The following is a 15,550-nucleotide window of genomic DNA, read 5'->3' as shown; positions in this document are numbered from 1 at the left end:
AATGTTTGCACAATGCTCTAAAAATGTAAAGTTCTAGGTGAACACTAAGCATTACACATTTTCCTTTTTGATTCATGGAATTAATGCAAGGGAAATGAAATCTTGATCTCAAAATAAGCCAGAACATCCCACACTTCCCATTGTTACCACTCATAAACCATGACCCTAGAGTTGCATTTAGCAGCAGGAGGAGCTCTGCTGCTTGGGCAAGATGTGTAAGGATGATCTTTGGCTGTGACACATGTACCACTGGCACATCCCTGCACATCTCCAGGACAACGCTGCTGAGTCAAAACCTTGTGACACAGAGGATGCACCACAAGCAATCTGAGTGTTACCATCCAAAAAACCTGCAAACTAAGAGAAACAAAGGGGAGGGAGAGCTGACAAAGAAGAAATCATATCCTGGTATCGGAGACAACAAGAGACAAAACAAAATTAAAAGCAATCCAAATGGAGAATGAGGGAAGTGAACTGAACTTGGGCTGGAGGAATCTCAGAGGCTGAGCTATGACTCTGGGTTCACCTGGATAATGCAGAAGCTGTAGAGGAGAGGGTGTTTCCATCAGCAGCTTATCTCTGCACACTCAGTTTCCAGACAGGTTCACATCTGGAGCACTGTACTCCTTGCTCATTGTTTTTTCCGTGAGCCAAAGGTCAGCAGTGCTGCTACAACCTCCAACACCCTGGATGAGCCCTCTGATCCTGCTGCTCACACCTGGTACTGATCAGAGGGGTCTGGTCCAAAATCAGAATTTATTTTTCCAGAAAATGTCAACTACACAAATTCACAAAAACGTTCATTAATTCAAAACAAATCTTTTGGCGGAAAGCTATGGAAATCTATATATAATCTCATCAGAAGTCAGCTCTGTGATTAAAAACAGAGAATATAACAAAAGAAGTCCCAACTTGCTCTTTAGGAAGCTCAGGACAGGGAGCTGACTGCACTTCCAGTGAGTGCCTGGCCTAACACAGGTCCTGGTAAAAACCCAGGCTGGGTCACAGCATTCTACAATGGCAGAGAATGCTCAAAGCCAAATGCTCAAAGCAGCAGAGATGCCTACCTGCAGAAACAGAAACTGCTGCATTAACTCAACATGGAATAAATCAATTAAATTTGTACCCTGGAGCAAGAGTCTGGGGAGTGTCCAGGCAAGCCTTAACAAATATTAACTAGCCTGAAGTTAAATACCTCTCTATAAACTGTCCTACAGACTTTGATACCCTAAGAACCAGAATTTTTTTTCCCCCAATATAAAATTTCAGACAAGTGAAAATACAAAAGCAGTTCTTCATATAGCTTAACTAGACTGATCATTTAAGCTTGAGCTGCTTCCTAGAAATATTAGGGCTTTCACAAGATTTTTTCTGTGGCTTACTCATAATGAACAGCTGCTCTGGCAACTGCTGGAGTCAGCAGGTACTTCCTGCCCTGAAAAATAGTCATCAATATATCTCAGTACAGAAAATCATACTCTCTTTAAAACAATTCATGATAGGGTTTAGATATCAACTGGCTCCATGCCACGGACACTCCCTTAAACAATGGTTACACCCTGTATACAGCTAAAAATGAAATAGCTGAAAAGGAAGACATTTCACACAAGTTCCCAGGGTAAAACACATCTGAGAAGCACTGGTCTGGGACTGACATTGTTCTATTGAAAGAATAAATATCTGAGTTCAAATCGTATTTCCTTCACCACCTTCCCAGACTCGCACGAGGAGAAAATCCCTCTGAGCTTTCCTTTTATACTTGTGGTGCTCTCTGACAGAACGAAAACCCAGCGTTTTATAAGACTGTAAATAAATTAGAAGTGCTGCAGATTATGATTTGCCCTTTTGTTAACATCACTGGTAGCACCAGTGAGCCTGTTTGCCAGCTTAGGAGAGGTCTGAAACTCTTTCAATGTTGACTTTAAGCTGAATACAAATATTGAGTGAGCTGCCTGTACACGGAGCCCTCAACCACAGCCATCTCCTCGCATAGCAATGCTGCTTACAATGCTGCCAGTGAGCCAGGGTGTCAAAACAAACATCATTGTATTAATTGCATCTGTTGATGAACCAGCCCAAGAACAGCCTTGTTTCAATCACTGGCTTTATAAGACAGCACTGAAATGTTACTGTGAGTGTTGAGATGGATGAGTCAACAGACAAAACACAAAAGCATTTGTAAAGAGAGTCTCGCTGGAGTAATTTGAAAAGCTGCACAGCTACACAAAATGATGGCTTTTATTGACACAGCTCGCTCATAATAGTCCTTAACCTAGTTTTAAGTTTCAGTTTTGTTTTCTGCAGCCTTTCCAGTCAAGGACAGGCAAACACACAAGTGCTGTTACCTTTGCAAAGGTGAAAGATCAGCAGACACATAACCAATCTGAAAATAGTTCAAGAAGTCATGTCAGATACTAATCCTCACTTGGTGAATTACAAATGGCTCTTCCCTCTATTTTGGAAGCTTTCCTTGACCTTGTGGAGGGAAAGACCTCTCAAACTAGCAGGTAAATATAACACTGGGGCTCAGGGTCAGCCCAAGGCAGGAAGCACTGGCCACACATCCCAGCCAGCCTCTCCTCCTGGTCTTACTCGGCTGAAATCATCTCTGCAGTGTCACGTAAGGTCAGGAGATTCAGGTTACTGAAAGAATGACATTTTAAACCTGATCTCTCTCCCTCTCTCATCCAAAACCATCTGCAACTCATCTTTTAAGGCAGAGATTATTCATTCTGGGGGAATTATCCACTAATCAGTTTTTATCTCCAAACTAGGTCCTCATGCTCACAGCTAGGTCTGGCAGAGGTTTAGGTTCCTTCCACTCTCAGAGCAATCTCCTGCTGGACAGATTTTAAAATGCAGTTGATGGCAGCTCCATTTGCTAAGAAAGCCAGCCCAAATTTACCAGCCAACATCATGAAGGCACAGAGTGCTCCAGTTATGAGTCACCTTTACTGGGCTGGGGTTAGCTCTTTACACCTTCATGCCCAGGGAACTGCCATGTGAGGTTTCCCACCACCCTGATTTTCTGGAGTAGGACAGAAGAAAGGAAAACCATCCTGCACAACAGGAGAAGGAGACAAGGACTCTGGTATTTCTCCCCAAAGCACATGCACAGAGAGAGGTCAGCACAGACCTCTGCTCACTAGCCTGGCTGCTACTCCCTTTGATATTTGTCCCAGCCAAGTGTGAAACTCAAGAGAAGCATGTGGCCAAGTGAGTCAGACCCCTGCATTCTGCAAGTGCTCCTCCCCTACTTATTATAGCTCATCCTTCACTTTGCCCTGGGACACCAGAGCATTTTCTATCCACTGCTCAATCACAGCAGCTCCTCCAGTTCCTTCCACTCACCAGCACGAAATTCATGCCCTTCACCTCCCAGAGGTGACATCCCTGCTATCTTCCAAATAAGATGTGCTCTTCATCTGCAGTTATCATACAGAAATATCCCCATAAAAACCCAGGATAAACTGCCTCCTTCATTTCACCCAAAGGCCAAGGCAATTACTGCAGAACTTGTAGTTTGCATCAGTAAACACAGATGTCATAGTCTTGGGTTATCTGATTTTCAATTTGGAGGACTATGTTAAAACAAAACCAAACCAAAACCAAACCAAACTCACCCAGATTTCTCCTGACAAGCAAATTGTTAAACTGGCCCAAAATCATATTTTACCGACTGCAAAAGAGAAATACAGGAGATTCTTCAGCTGGTATGAATCAGGATAAAAGGCATTTCACAGCTGTAGAAGTGAGAATATTTTGGGGAAAAAGAGATGTTTTTAATTCCCTCTAGTTCTTTTAATAAATTCTAAACATCATGGCTTAAAATAATCCTGACAGACCAAGCAGGCCAGACCTTCCTATCCAATAGAGACCAACTCTGCACTCACTGCCTCAAAACTGTTCTCTACTCTCTTGGGTAAAACAGCAGGGATGGAGGGAAAGAAACTATTTAGACTGAAGAGGAGAAACCTCTACTCAGACCCATTTGTTTTACTCTGCAAGTATTGACAGATGAGTAATGAAAACTTTGCTGCAGACACACACTGTTCTTCAAGGCAGCATCAGTTAATAAACCACAACCACAGCTGCAAAAATATTAAGGAATTTAACCAAATGACTCCTTCAAGGGCAAAGGATGCAGGAAGAGCCAGTTTTTTGTGCTTTGTTATCATCCCAAAGGTTAAGATCAGAGCATGCAGCATCAACACAAACCAGTGTTACTGTTTTGGACATAAAAGCTTTGAATAACAATTTCATTAAATGTATACAACTGGGTACTAATATTTCTAGTATGACTCTTTTCCATTATGATAATATTTGAAACTTAGTGTACTATGTTGCCAAAGCTTTTAGATGTGAATTATCTCATCTGAAAAGAATTAAATGGTAAAAACAAATTAACAGTAACAATAAAACTAACAGCCTGTTAGCTGTCAGAACCACAGGAGCACCAAGGCTGGAAGAAACCTTCAAGATGATCTGATCCAAGTGTCAGCCATCATCTCCCCAAAACCACATTCCCAAGAGCCACATCCAGACATCTCCTGAACACTTCCAGAGACAGAAACTCCACCACTTCTCTGGGCAACTCATTCCAAGGCCTGACCTCTCCTTCAGTGGAAAATCTGAGCCCTCTCACAGGACAAGCCTGGTAGCATTGGTGAAAAGGGTGCTCTGCAGGCATTGCAGACTTGGATCAGGATGCTGACCCACAGCCATATTAACAGCTCATGCATGCTGGGAATAATTCCAGAAGCAGCTGTGCCCACAGTGGATGGGGGAATTTTTTGGTGACATTACCACTGGTGTTCCAACAGAGTGGATAACCAATGGTTCTAACCTTAGGCACAATTATTTAGTCCTTACAGAGCTTGAGAATTATCCAAGCAATGACACAGGCAATCAACACCCTTCCAACATTCTTTTTAGTGTTACTAACACCCTTACACACCTTGCTGCCAAAAGACCCTCAGGATTTATAGATAAATTCCTCTGCCCAGAGCAAAATAGGGTTTGGAGCTTGACACCCAGCAGGCTGCCAGCCAAATGGAAGCTCAGGGAAATTCTCCTGGGTATCACTTGTGGTGCACCTGATGTCCCCAGGGAGCCCTCTGAGTGAAACACACACCTCACCTCTGAGGTCTAATGAAGCAGGTTGTGTTTCGGGATAAAATCTAAGAATAAGTGCTGCCAATGAATATTTAGGGAATTTATGCAAGTGCTTTCACCCAAGACACACAGGAACAAAACCATCTTTGTTTAAAGGCTACCTGGAAATAGGCATAGAGAGTTAACAAGTACAAATTCTCTCCTTGCATGGTTTTTAAGTGTTTCTTTGCCCTGCAATTGTTACCAGCCCTTTATTGGCAGCCCACCCTTCACTGCCCTCTGAACTGTCTCCAAAACACACATTATTTGCTTTTTTCCCCAAAGATTTTGCTTTTCCTTGTCATTCCCCATTCCAGGCCGTTCACAAGTCACGTTTGCCAAATGGCTACAAACACAGACAGCTACATTTTCAATTTTGCCATAATGAAGGCCCTTTTTGAAGCCTCTCTTATCTCCTCAGCCTTCTTCAGAAGATGTGCAGAAATTTAAATAAATTTTAATATCCATTCCTTCGCAAATTTTGACAGAAATTGGCCAGTAAAACCAAGAGTTGTAACAGAGGATGGATGAACTATCACACTGCCTTATGTAAGGATGTTACAGATTAAGGAAGAGAGGTGCAGACAAGGAGCAAACTTATCTCTGAGAGATGTGCCAAGTTATGCATGAAAACTCCCTGGTTTTTTAAAGGGATTTTGTGCACCTGAATATCACAAAACTGGCCAGAGTTGAGAGCGCCAGCTCATGGACTTTAAACACCATTCCTTAAATTCACTCCATCACTTTAACAGAGTGATTCCACAATGTTCCAAAGTGTTTCTCCTGTAAAACAACATCCCAGACAGAGCAGGGGAGAGAAGTGGCACTGATTCTAATGAGAAAGAGCAAACAGCTACACACAGAAAAAGAACACAAAAACTGAGCTGAAAACAGAGAAACTCCCCACCTCAGTTTGTCAGTTAGTTTCTAGGTATTGCTTATAATGATACAAGATTGTGGGGTTTTTTTAAAGTCATGTGACTTTCAGATGCATCATGGTTTTGGGTACCACAATTTTTTCCCACACAGCAGCTCTGGAGAAGCAATTCCAAGCAGTAAAAGTTAAACTCAACCCCTGCACTGTTCCTACCATGCTCTGTCAAAAATCTGGCATCAGCCTGAACATCTGATTTCATGTGACCTTTCAAGGGTATTTATACAAACAAACCACCTCCTGCACAAACCAGTGCTCTACATTTTCTGCAAATCCCTGTAAATTCATGGATGAGTTCTAACTAAAACTTTTGGCAGAATTCCCTAGTTCCTCAAATGTATTATTCTTATATATAATTCTACTAAGAAAAATAGAAAATGTAGACTTAAAAAAAATAAGATGGAAAAGATATATCCAAAAAGGGATATTTCATTTTTTTGTATATGAAAGTTGCAGCACACATCACTGTCGAATGTGAAAAGCAAGGCTGCATTAAGCATTGAAAAGGAAAAAAAAAGGCAAAATGCTCAAACTGACAAAGTTAATATGGTTGGAGCACAACTGAAAGGATCATAAAACACCCAAGAAAAACTGTGTTTAAACAGTATTGTCCTGCTAACTGAACCCATTGTCAGATGGATTCACTGAGCTCTGCTCTCCAGAATTGATTGGAATGTACTCTACAACCAGAACTGCAATATTGATCTCCCTGGGTGCCCTTTGTTACATTTGGTTCGTAAAGGAAACTTTCTAAATATGGAATTAATTCCTGAGGCTACTGCAGAACCTCTTGGGCAGCACAGACAGGACCCAAAAAAACCCATCAGAAGACAAGGGATAAAACAATATGTGCTGCACATTTGGAACACACTTGTTTTGGTTCCTATTTTAATTATTAAAGACTCCCTGCAAAGTACAGCTGAGTGGATACAGAACTATTTATTCAGTCTCCCAGTAAAATTCTATCAAGGTTTAATCAAGCAACCAAGCTGCAGTATCTGCTTCCTCCAACCTTACCAGCTGTGAGCAACTATTCTTTGATTTTAACCTCCACTGATTTTTTCCTTTCTTTCCAGAAGCCTAAAAAAGAAAATTTTCTTTCAAACCCCAAGATTTCGTACACGTCAGGGATGAAATTAAAGATCTTGTTTAGAATATAAATGGGACTGGTTCAGTGAATATGTTAAGTACTCAACAAAGGGCATCCCCCCATGAAGCCTTCAGAGAGAAAGAATGAGAGCATGAGAGTGCAAGCAAGCTTTAACCTCTCTCCCTGGGCAGAATAATGGATTAGGATTTCCTCAGAGGAACTGATGGCCATGCCAAGATGTTAACTTACATCACAAAGTGCACAGCATTTTCATGGCACCAGAAGAAAAACTCTACCCAAAGCAGCAGACACTGCCACCCAGATAAAGTAAGATAATACAAAACATAAGATTTTTTTTTCAATTCGAAAAGCCTCATTTCTGTAATTAAGAAATCTCTTCTTCAGTGCCACCTGTGCTCATTCGACCCTCAGTGTGGTTATAAAATTGGAACCAAAAAATTATTTAGAATATACCTCTTATCAATTCTCAGAGTTTCCTAAATATGATACAATAGAAAAGAGGTGTAGGAGAACCAGTCCTCCCAAATCCTGTGAATATTGTACCTCCCACAACACCAAGTGAACACTCTGATAAAGGCTTTTCCCTCTACTTGGTTCTATTCACTTCTCCCTTGCTCTCACAAGGAAACATTTTCTTACAAACGCCACAGAAGGTGAGCTGTGCTAGCAGCTCAAACAGCAAAGGGATTTAACATGAAGAGACTGTTTCCAAGCTGGAGAGCTTTCACTGAAATATGCAACCCAAATAAAAGCAGATCAATAATGTGATCCATCAGCCTTCTCAGGCTGCTCCACAGAACATGTGAGGACATCATTTCTCACTCACACAGATGAAATTGTTTGCTCTGTCACTGCCAGTGTCAGACACCTTAAGAAGAGATTGGAAATGCATTTTTAAGAGTGGATGCAGTGGGTCAGGGAATAAAGCTGTAATTTGTCAGGATGCAGCAAAACGTGAACAGCACAAGTGCAGAACATTCCTTTGGCAGCACGTCCCAACCTGCAGGATTCCTGCAGCTTTTCCGGACTGCTGAAATTCATCTTGTGTCTCTGTGCCTTGGAACAGACTCCATGGAAGCTGTTGGGAACGTCCTCCTTGCCTGATTTCCCCTCTGCCATCCTCTGGTCCCCTCCTCTCTGCTCTCCTCGCACGCAACTCAGCCCCTGCTCCCTCCTCTCCCATCACTGCTGGATTGGGCATCCTCTCAATTTTCTCATCTTTCAACCCATTCCATCCACATGTGATGCTCCTTTTTCCTTCTCTGGCCACCTCTTTATACACCTTCCAGTGCTGGGGCTGCAAATTCAAACTTGCAAAGACAATAAATCTAGTTTTCCTTCAACCTGTTCTCCCTTTTCCTCTGATTTCAAGCCCTGAGAATGACACACTGTTCTCCCTTACCATCCCCTCATCCCATTATGTTCTACAATTTTTCTCAACTGTAACCAGTAAGACAAAAATTACAAATAACTAAGCTAATATCCTTGCAATAACTATGTGATTTTAATATTCTTTCCATGACACTGGCTGAATCCCATAGTCATATGCTAACAAACAAAAAGGAAAAATGTAACTCCAAAGCAGAATTTTTCAAGATTTCAGGCACTTACAGCATAATAAATTTTCAATTCTTTTCATAGAGAAAAGCCTATTCTGTCACAAATCTGAGAAGCTGAAGGAGCTCTCTCCATGTATAGGATTTTTCTCTAGATAATGTAATGTCTCTACAGGCAGAATATAAGCTGGAAGGATTCATTTCATGCTAAGCAACAATACACAGAGGACAAGAGCTTCCCAAACTAGCAAAAGATCCCAAATCTTGAGCTCCAGCAGAAAAAATGTTGTGACTGTATGCTTTGGAAAACTGAACAAGTTACATCCACTACATGTATTCAAACTATGCAAAATGATGGGTGTGGTGAGGAGGGGGAGAGAGGAAGGAGGCTATTAAATCACCTTCCCTGTAATTCTGACATGTAATTTGTTATTTTTAATATACAACATAGTTTCAGGTGTTTTATCTGGCACAAAGACAGAAAATGTTCTTTATCATCTTACCTTTGCTGGGGTACAAGGGATCTTCCAAACTGGGTGCTACGGTAACAAACAACTCCAGCTCCCACTAGCTCAACTGAGAGCTACCTATAATACACATAAATGATTGAGTGATTGAATTAAACCTGATCAGCCATCAAATGCCTCTGCCAAGGAAGGGACAACATCTCTCCAGCTTCTTTAAAATGAAGTTTAGAAAGTTAACTCCTCGTGTTCCTTCACTCGCAGCTCAAATGCTGTTAAGATTCTGGATGGAATGCTCTCCTTCCAAAGATTGTAAGTCAACAGCAAAGCTCATTTTGCCAATTCTACCCTCAGGCTTTCCACTTTGCAATAAATTAGGTCTTAATGTATATTTCTTTAAAAAGAAAGACCACACCTTTGCATTAGACTCTACCTGCACCTACACTAGAGTTACTAGAACATCAACTGCAATTCAAAACTTCCAAAAATATTAACAGAACCCCAAGGAAACCTGAAAGAGGAGTTACAGATTGACTCCCTTCCCTAGAAACAAACACCCAGGTTTCTTCCACTCAGGCAATACATTGCAGCAAGCAGAGCCACACAAGTGAATCAAGAGATCTAAATGAGGGATATTTGTTTTACGATCTTGACTGACAGTGAACTTCCACTCCTCTCTTGTCCTGCCAGGAGTTTAGCAAGAGCCAGTGAGTTACCACCACATAAAAATCACAACCAACAGATATATTTAGTCACTGTGGTTCAAGGAAAACGATTGCTTACGCTGAAAATAAATTCAGCAATTGTTTCCAGTTTCTGATTTTCACTGACTAAGGCACAACCCAGCTGCTTCACATTCCAGCAGCCTTCAGCTGTCTTCTTGCTCCACTCCTTGCCCACTTCCTTCTTACAACTGCTAAGACCATCTCAATCCTGCAGCATTTTGGAACACACCACCTGTCAGCCTACAGTGGCCTACAAAAGATGCCAAATTCTGCTCCTTGTGCCATTTTGTAGAAACCAGCGATCATCTTGTACCTGACCATGTGAAAATTACCAAACACCCAGAACAAAAACAACAACTAAATAAACTATTTAGTGCAATACAACACAGCCTGAATGGTTGGTGCTGTTTAAAGAAGTTACAGTAAAACACACGTGGGATGTCTCTATGGGAGCAGCACACAGGAGGAAACAGGAGGTGCTAAAAGCCTGACGAAGGAAGAATTGGAACTGAATTACCTTTGGGGTTGAGAGAGAAGTTTTTTGAAGGGTCTAAATTTTAGATTTCCAGGTAACTCCTATTTTGCTTGAAAATCACAAGCAGAGAAGCACTTAAGCTGGTCAACTGCAAAATTTTCTAACCTGAAACCCCTCACTTAATATTGAGAAATATGGTACAGCTGTGAATGCACAACAGGACTGAGACAGTCCTGCCTAGTAACCCACCTAAGCCTGATAGACAAAGAGAAACTGCATAAAACTGAACAGGTATATAAAACAGGCAGGCTGATTTCCATAAAATGATCCAAGGCATGATGACAGTTCAAAATATACCCTCTGCAAAAACAAAATCTCCAGGAAACTTCACATTTGTACAAAAACATCCGCAGATGAACAATTCAGGATCACATAAATTGGCACGGAGGGCTCCAAATAGAACATTAAATTCCTACAAAGATGGGAATAATGTGACCTCCTGAATTGCTTCTTCAATTTTGTCATTTTCTTAAGAACAGAGTTCTCCTGGAATTACCCCTAGATGTTTATCCAACCAATACTAAAGGATGACAATTTGAGGTGAATTTGCTTATCAGGCAAGTGCTTATGAGTAAAAAGTAAAGCCAATACTGTTTGTGGTCTACTGGGAATAAACACATCCCAATGAGTCCTGAGCAGAACAGAGATGACTGCCTGCACTCCAGGTACCTAACACCTGAAACAGCTCTCTCAAACAACCTTCAGCAGGCAGCTATTGAAAAAACAAGTTCACAAGGGAAATGAAAACCCTGAAAGAAATAACAAGACTAAGACTGAAAACACCAAGTAGAATAAACCTTCAAAATATGGCACCCATATGTTCTTTGGTTTTAATAAAAGGGCATTTTTGACTTGTTTCATGACAAGCTTTTGGTGTCTAACTCCTCCCTTACTCTCCCTGAATGATGCAGAGTAGCTGAATTCCCTGCAGCACGTAATCCATCAGGTAAATAAAAACAGGAATTCGTGCATCGCCATGGTAACGGGAAACCAAAGCAGAATCTGTGACCTTCTCTGCTCTTTCTTGGCATCTCTATTTTGGATTTCACATCAAAAAGGGAGAGAGCAAATATTTTCTGAAAGTGAAGACAAAAAGTCACAGTTCTGGAGTAAAGAGAAGCCAATGGCCATTCTTCCTCTTCCAGCCAAGGAGGGTTTTGCTTTGGAAAAGTGTCTGGAAGTCTCCTGGTGGGAGCCTAACAAAGCAGGGGCTCTAACACCAGCAAACCCCATCTTCCCCTACACTACCAGATGGCTGCCCTTCACTGCAAAGCACAGCTCTGAATTGCTCTACAGTGACCCTTCTGTTGATTAAACAGCAGCACTGAGAGGCTCCAGAGGGAGCCTTGTCTGCTCTTCCCTCATGGACAGGATGGAAGCTGTTATCTCTAATCATTTATTATTGTTTTTTATTGAGTGCCAACAAGGTGTTTCAGTTAAGGACCGGGGGAGCAGATGTTTGAGGGTCTCTGGGGGTCTAACCCTGCAAGGGGTAACACATTTTTTTCCAGCAGGCTGTCTAGATGGACACACAAGTTAAACCAAAGCCCACTCCAAAGTTTGTCACCATGGCTTGTGACCAGGCAATAGTCTATTTTATTTATAACATAATGCATGAAATTCTGACCCTGTAAGAAAAATAAATTCAAATGTACATGAATGCACAGACCTTGGACCTCACAGCGTTTGTTTCATGAGCCTGTATCCTTTGTTCTGCTACTGTACACGTTTTGACAAACATTACCCCTGAGCGGCTGTGGTGTTACAGGCTGTGTTTATTCGGTGACGCTATTAACCAAACTGTTTGTGTCAATCAGAAGTTCAAACACTCAGGAACAGAGATGGAGACAGTGCTGCTCTGGAACAGCTGGCTCCCAGCCCTCCTTTCCCGTCTCTTCTCTTCCCATTTATATTTGGACTGGATTATTATTTTTTTTTTAATATCCTTCCTAAAGAAATGAAAGTATAAGCAGTTGAAAGATGAGAGATTCACAGATTTATAGTTTCTCTTGTTCAGCAAATCATCACTGTGATAGCCTTCCACTAGAACAAATGTCCCTGCATCAGGGCTTCTCCCACTGCATCTTCCACCTGCACACTCACAGCACCAACCTGGGGATGGATCTTGCACCATCCTTGAATTCTTCAGTGGGAGCTCAGTGTGGCTGGTCTCTCGGTTGTGCAGGGTATGACTTTTATATGGTATTTTATTGCTATTATATGGTATTTTATATGGCATTTTATATTTATATGGTATTTCTTGGCCTCTCTGCTCCATTGTTTATGGAACCGTGCTGAGTTTGTGTGTGTCTCCAGAGTGATCTTCCTGTGCCTGAACTCCTCACACTGCCTCTCTGGTGTGGAGCTCTATTTACTATTCTCCCAGGGTTATTTACTGCACGCGAATAAACAAAACGTGATCACTTATTTATACGTCTGTAATTACTGTCTACAGTTACTAAATCCCAAGCCAAATTCACCTCCAGCATAAACAAGTGGCAATTATTCCAGAGCTGGCCTGAGGTCTGTGTACTCTGCTAACACCTTCCCTGCTCGCTGGAGTAAGGGACAAGCACGGAAAAGCTCAGCAGGAGCAAAACTACGCTGGGATCCTCTGAAAGGGACGGTGCACGGGATTAACCTGGGATATTTCTGGAGCAACATTTGTCCCCTGATGCCGAGCACACTTGTCAGACAGTAACTCAGCGCGGAGAGCTGGAAGCACGCCGAGGTGCTGCACGGAGAGGCGGCTGGCAGGCTGCTCATCCCCCGGGGCCGCTGCGGAACACACGGAGCACACCAGGCTGCGATGAGCACGGCCAGGAGGAGATGCTACCGACCCGCATCCCCTGGAGCCGGGGATCCTTCCTGCATCCCTGGCTGCTGCCCTGGGAAGCCTGGATGCTCCTGCCCTGGGGAGCCTGGATGCTCCTGCCCTGGGAAACCTGGATGCTCCTGCCCTGGGGAGCCTGGATGCTCCTGCCCTGGGAAGCCTGGATGCTCCTGTCCTGAGAAACCTGGATGCTCCTGTCCTGAGAAACCTGGATGCTCCTGCCCTGGGAAGCCTGGATGCTCCTGCCCTGGGAAGCCTGGATGCTCCTGCCCTGGAAACCGGATGCTTCTGCCCTGAGGAGCCTGGATGCTCCTGCTCTGGAAGCCAGATGCTGTTGCCTGGGAAGCCTGGATGCTCCTGCCCTGGGAAGCCTGGATGCTCCTGCTCTGGGGAGCCTGGATGCTCCTGCCCTGGGAAGCCTGGATGCTCCTGCCCTGGGAAGCCTGGATGCTCCTGCCCTGGGAAGCCTGGATGCTCCTGCCCTGGGGAGCCTGGATGCTCCTGCCCTGGGAAACCTGGATGCTCCTGCCCTGGGGAGCCTGGATGCTCCTGCCCTGGGAAGCCTGGATGCTCCTGCCCTGGGGAGCCTGGATGCTCCTGCCTTGGGAAGCCTGGATGCTCCTGCCCCGCGTTCACCCAGGAGGAGACAGCCGAGCCATTCCCCACAATGAAATATACAAAACAGCATCGATTTCTTCCTCTGCTAATTAAATGCAACATAATTAAACTACGTAACTTCGCCGCTTGATTTGCACAACACTAATTGAATCTTTAAGCGTACTACTCCCACTACAGAGAAAAACAGGGTCATTCAACCATCTAAAGTGACAACTGAGAAGCAGGCACGACTCCAGAAGCACGGAGAGACAATATGATCCGTGCTTGAGCGTTTCCTTGTGAGAGCTGGAGGAACCTCAGCAGCCTCCCCTGGCTCTGGCTCTCGTGAGCACCCCAGCAGAGGGGAAGAGGGAGGAAAAAAACCTGCAAGGTCCCTCTGACATTTGCCCACGGACTCATCTTTTCTCATCCTGCACAAACACCAGGAGAGGAAAGTTGGGAGAAGTTGAAATTAATCATTGTAGGCCCCAAAGCGCTGCAGCGCCCGGCTGTGCTGATGCTCGGCGGCACGGCAAGGACGGAACGGGTGCGAGAACACAAAAAATAAAATAAAGGAACTAGGGGGGAAAAGAGGCAAACAACGAGGAAAAAGGAAAACGCGGCGGAGACACAAAGCCCGAGCCAAACAGCGCTCGGGCACTGCGGGAGCAGCCCCGGGGGGACGCGCAGAGCATCCCCCGCGGCCCCGGGCCCAGCCCCGGCCCCGCTGCCCGCCCGCGCTGTCAGGAGCCCCCGGGGGAGCCTGGCCGGGCGCGGGGGTCCCTGCGCGGCTCCCCCCGCCCCGCCGGGCCCGCCAGGCCCGCGGCACCGCCGGCACCTCCCGCAGCTCCCGCAGCCCCGGCGGCTCCGGCTCCTCCGGCGGCTCCGCGGGGCGGGCGGCGAGCGCGGCCGGCCCGGCGCGTCCCCCCCTCCCGGCTGCCCCGGGCCTCCCTCCCGGCGCTCACCTGCTTTCTCGATCTTGCCGGACATGTCGGAGCCGGCGCTCGGCGCTCAGGCCCGGCGGCGCACGGAGCCGGCGCTCGGGGCTGCCGGGCTCCCGCTGCTGCCGGGCGCGATGCGGGAGCGGCTCCAGCGGCGGCCGTGGAGCTGCGCCCGCCCCCTGCCCGCTCCGCGGGCCGCGACGGGAAGGGGCGGCCCGGGGCTCCCGCCGCGCACGCCCAGCGCCCGGCGCCGCCTCCCGGCCACAAAGGGAACCGCGGGGCGGGGCCGCCGGCGGGGCGGGCACGGAACGGCCGGGCCCCGGGATGGGCATCGGGATCCTGGGATGGACATCGGGATCAAGGGATGGAACGCCGGGATGGGCATCGGGATCCTGGGATGGAATCCTGGCATGGGCATCGGGATCGAGGGGTGGACATCGGGATCCTGGGGTGGGCACCGGGATCCTGGGGTGGGCACCGGGAAACTGGGATGGGCATCGGGATCCTGAGATAGGCATCGGGATCAAGGCATGGAATCCCGGGATGAGCACTGGGATCGAGGAATGGGCTTATCGGGATCCTGGGATGGAATCCTGTGGTGGGCATCGGGATCCCAGGATAGGCATCGGGATCCTGGGATGGACATCAGGATTTGGTCGCGTGTAGATGTTTAGAATTAGTGACCATTCACGGCAGAGCT

At 45.4% G+C, this 15,550-nt stretch overlaps 1 protein-coding gene across 7 annotated transcripts in view; it reads right to left on the bottom strand.

The window, feature by feature from the left end:
• The window catches only part of RAPGEF1 (Rap guanine nucleotide exchange factor 1), an 84,324-nt gene extending 69,272 nt beyond the window's left edge, over positions 1-15,052 (bottom strand). For 4 of the 7 annotated variants that reach the window (XM_064727873.1, XM_064727874.1, XM_064727877.1 and 1 more), the window contains exon 1: positions 14,875-15,052. In XM_064727873.1, the coding sequence (XP_064583943.1) occupies positions 14,875-14,899 (25 nt within the window). In that variant the 5' untranslated portion in view covers positions 14,900-15,052. Of the gene's footprint in view, positions 1-9,258; positions 9,343-14,874 lie in introns of all 7 variants that reach the window. The other 3 variants (XM_064727876.1, XM_064727879.1, XM_064727875.1) reach the window with 2 other exon arrangements.
• Between the last annotated feature and the right edge of the window lie 498 nt (positions 15,053-15,550).

Source organism: Zonotrichia leucophrys, chromosome 17 (genome assembly GCF_028769735.1).
Source record: "Zonotrichia leucophrys gambelii isolate GWCS_2022_RI chromosome 17, RI_Zleu_2.0, whole genome shotgun sequence".
Taxonomy (NCBI): domain Eukaryota; kingdom Metazoa; phylum Chordata; class Aves; order Passeriformes; family Passerellidae; genus Zonotrichia; species Zonotrichia leucophrys.
Note: the sequence above shows the minus strand (reverse complement) of the source record. Positions and strands in the feature narration are given on the sequence as shown.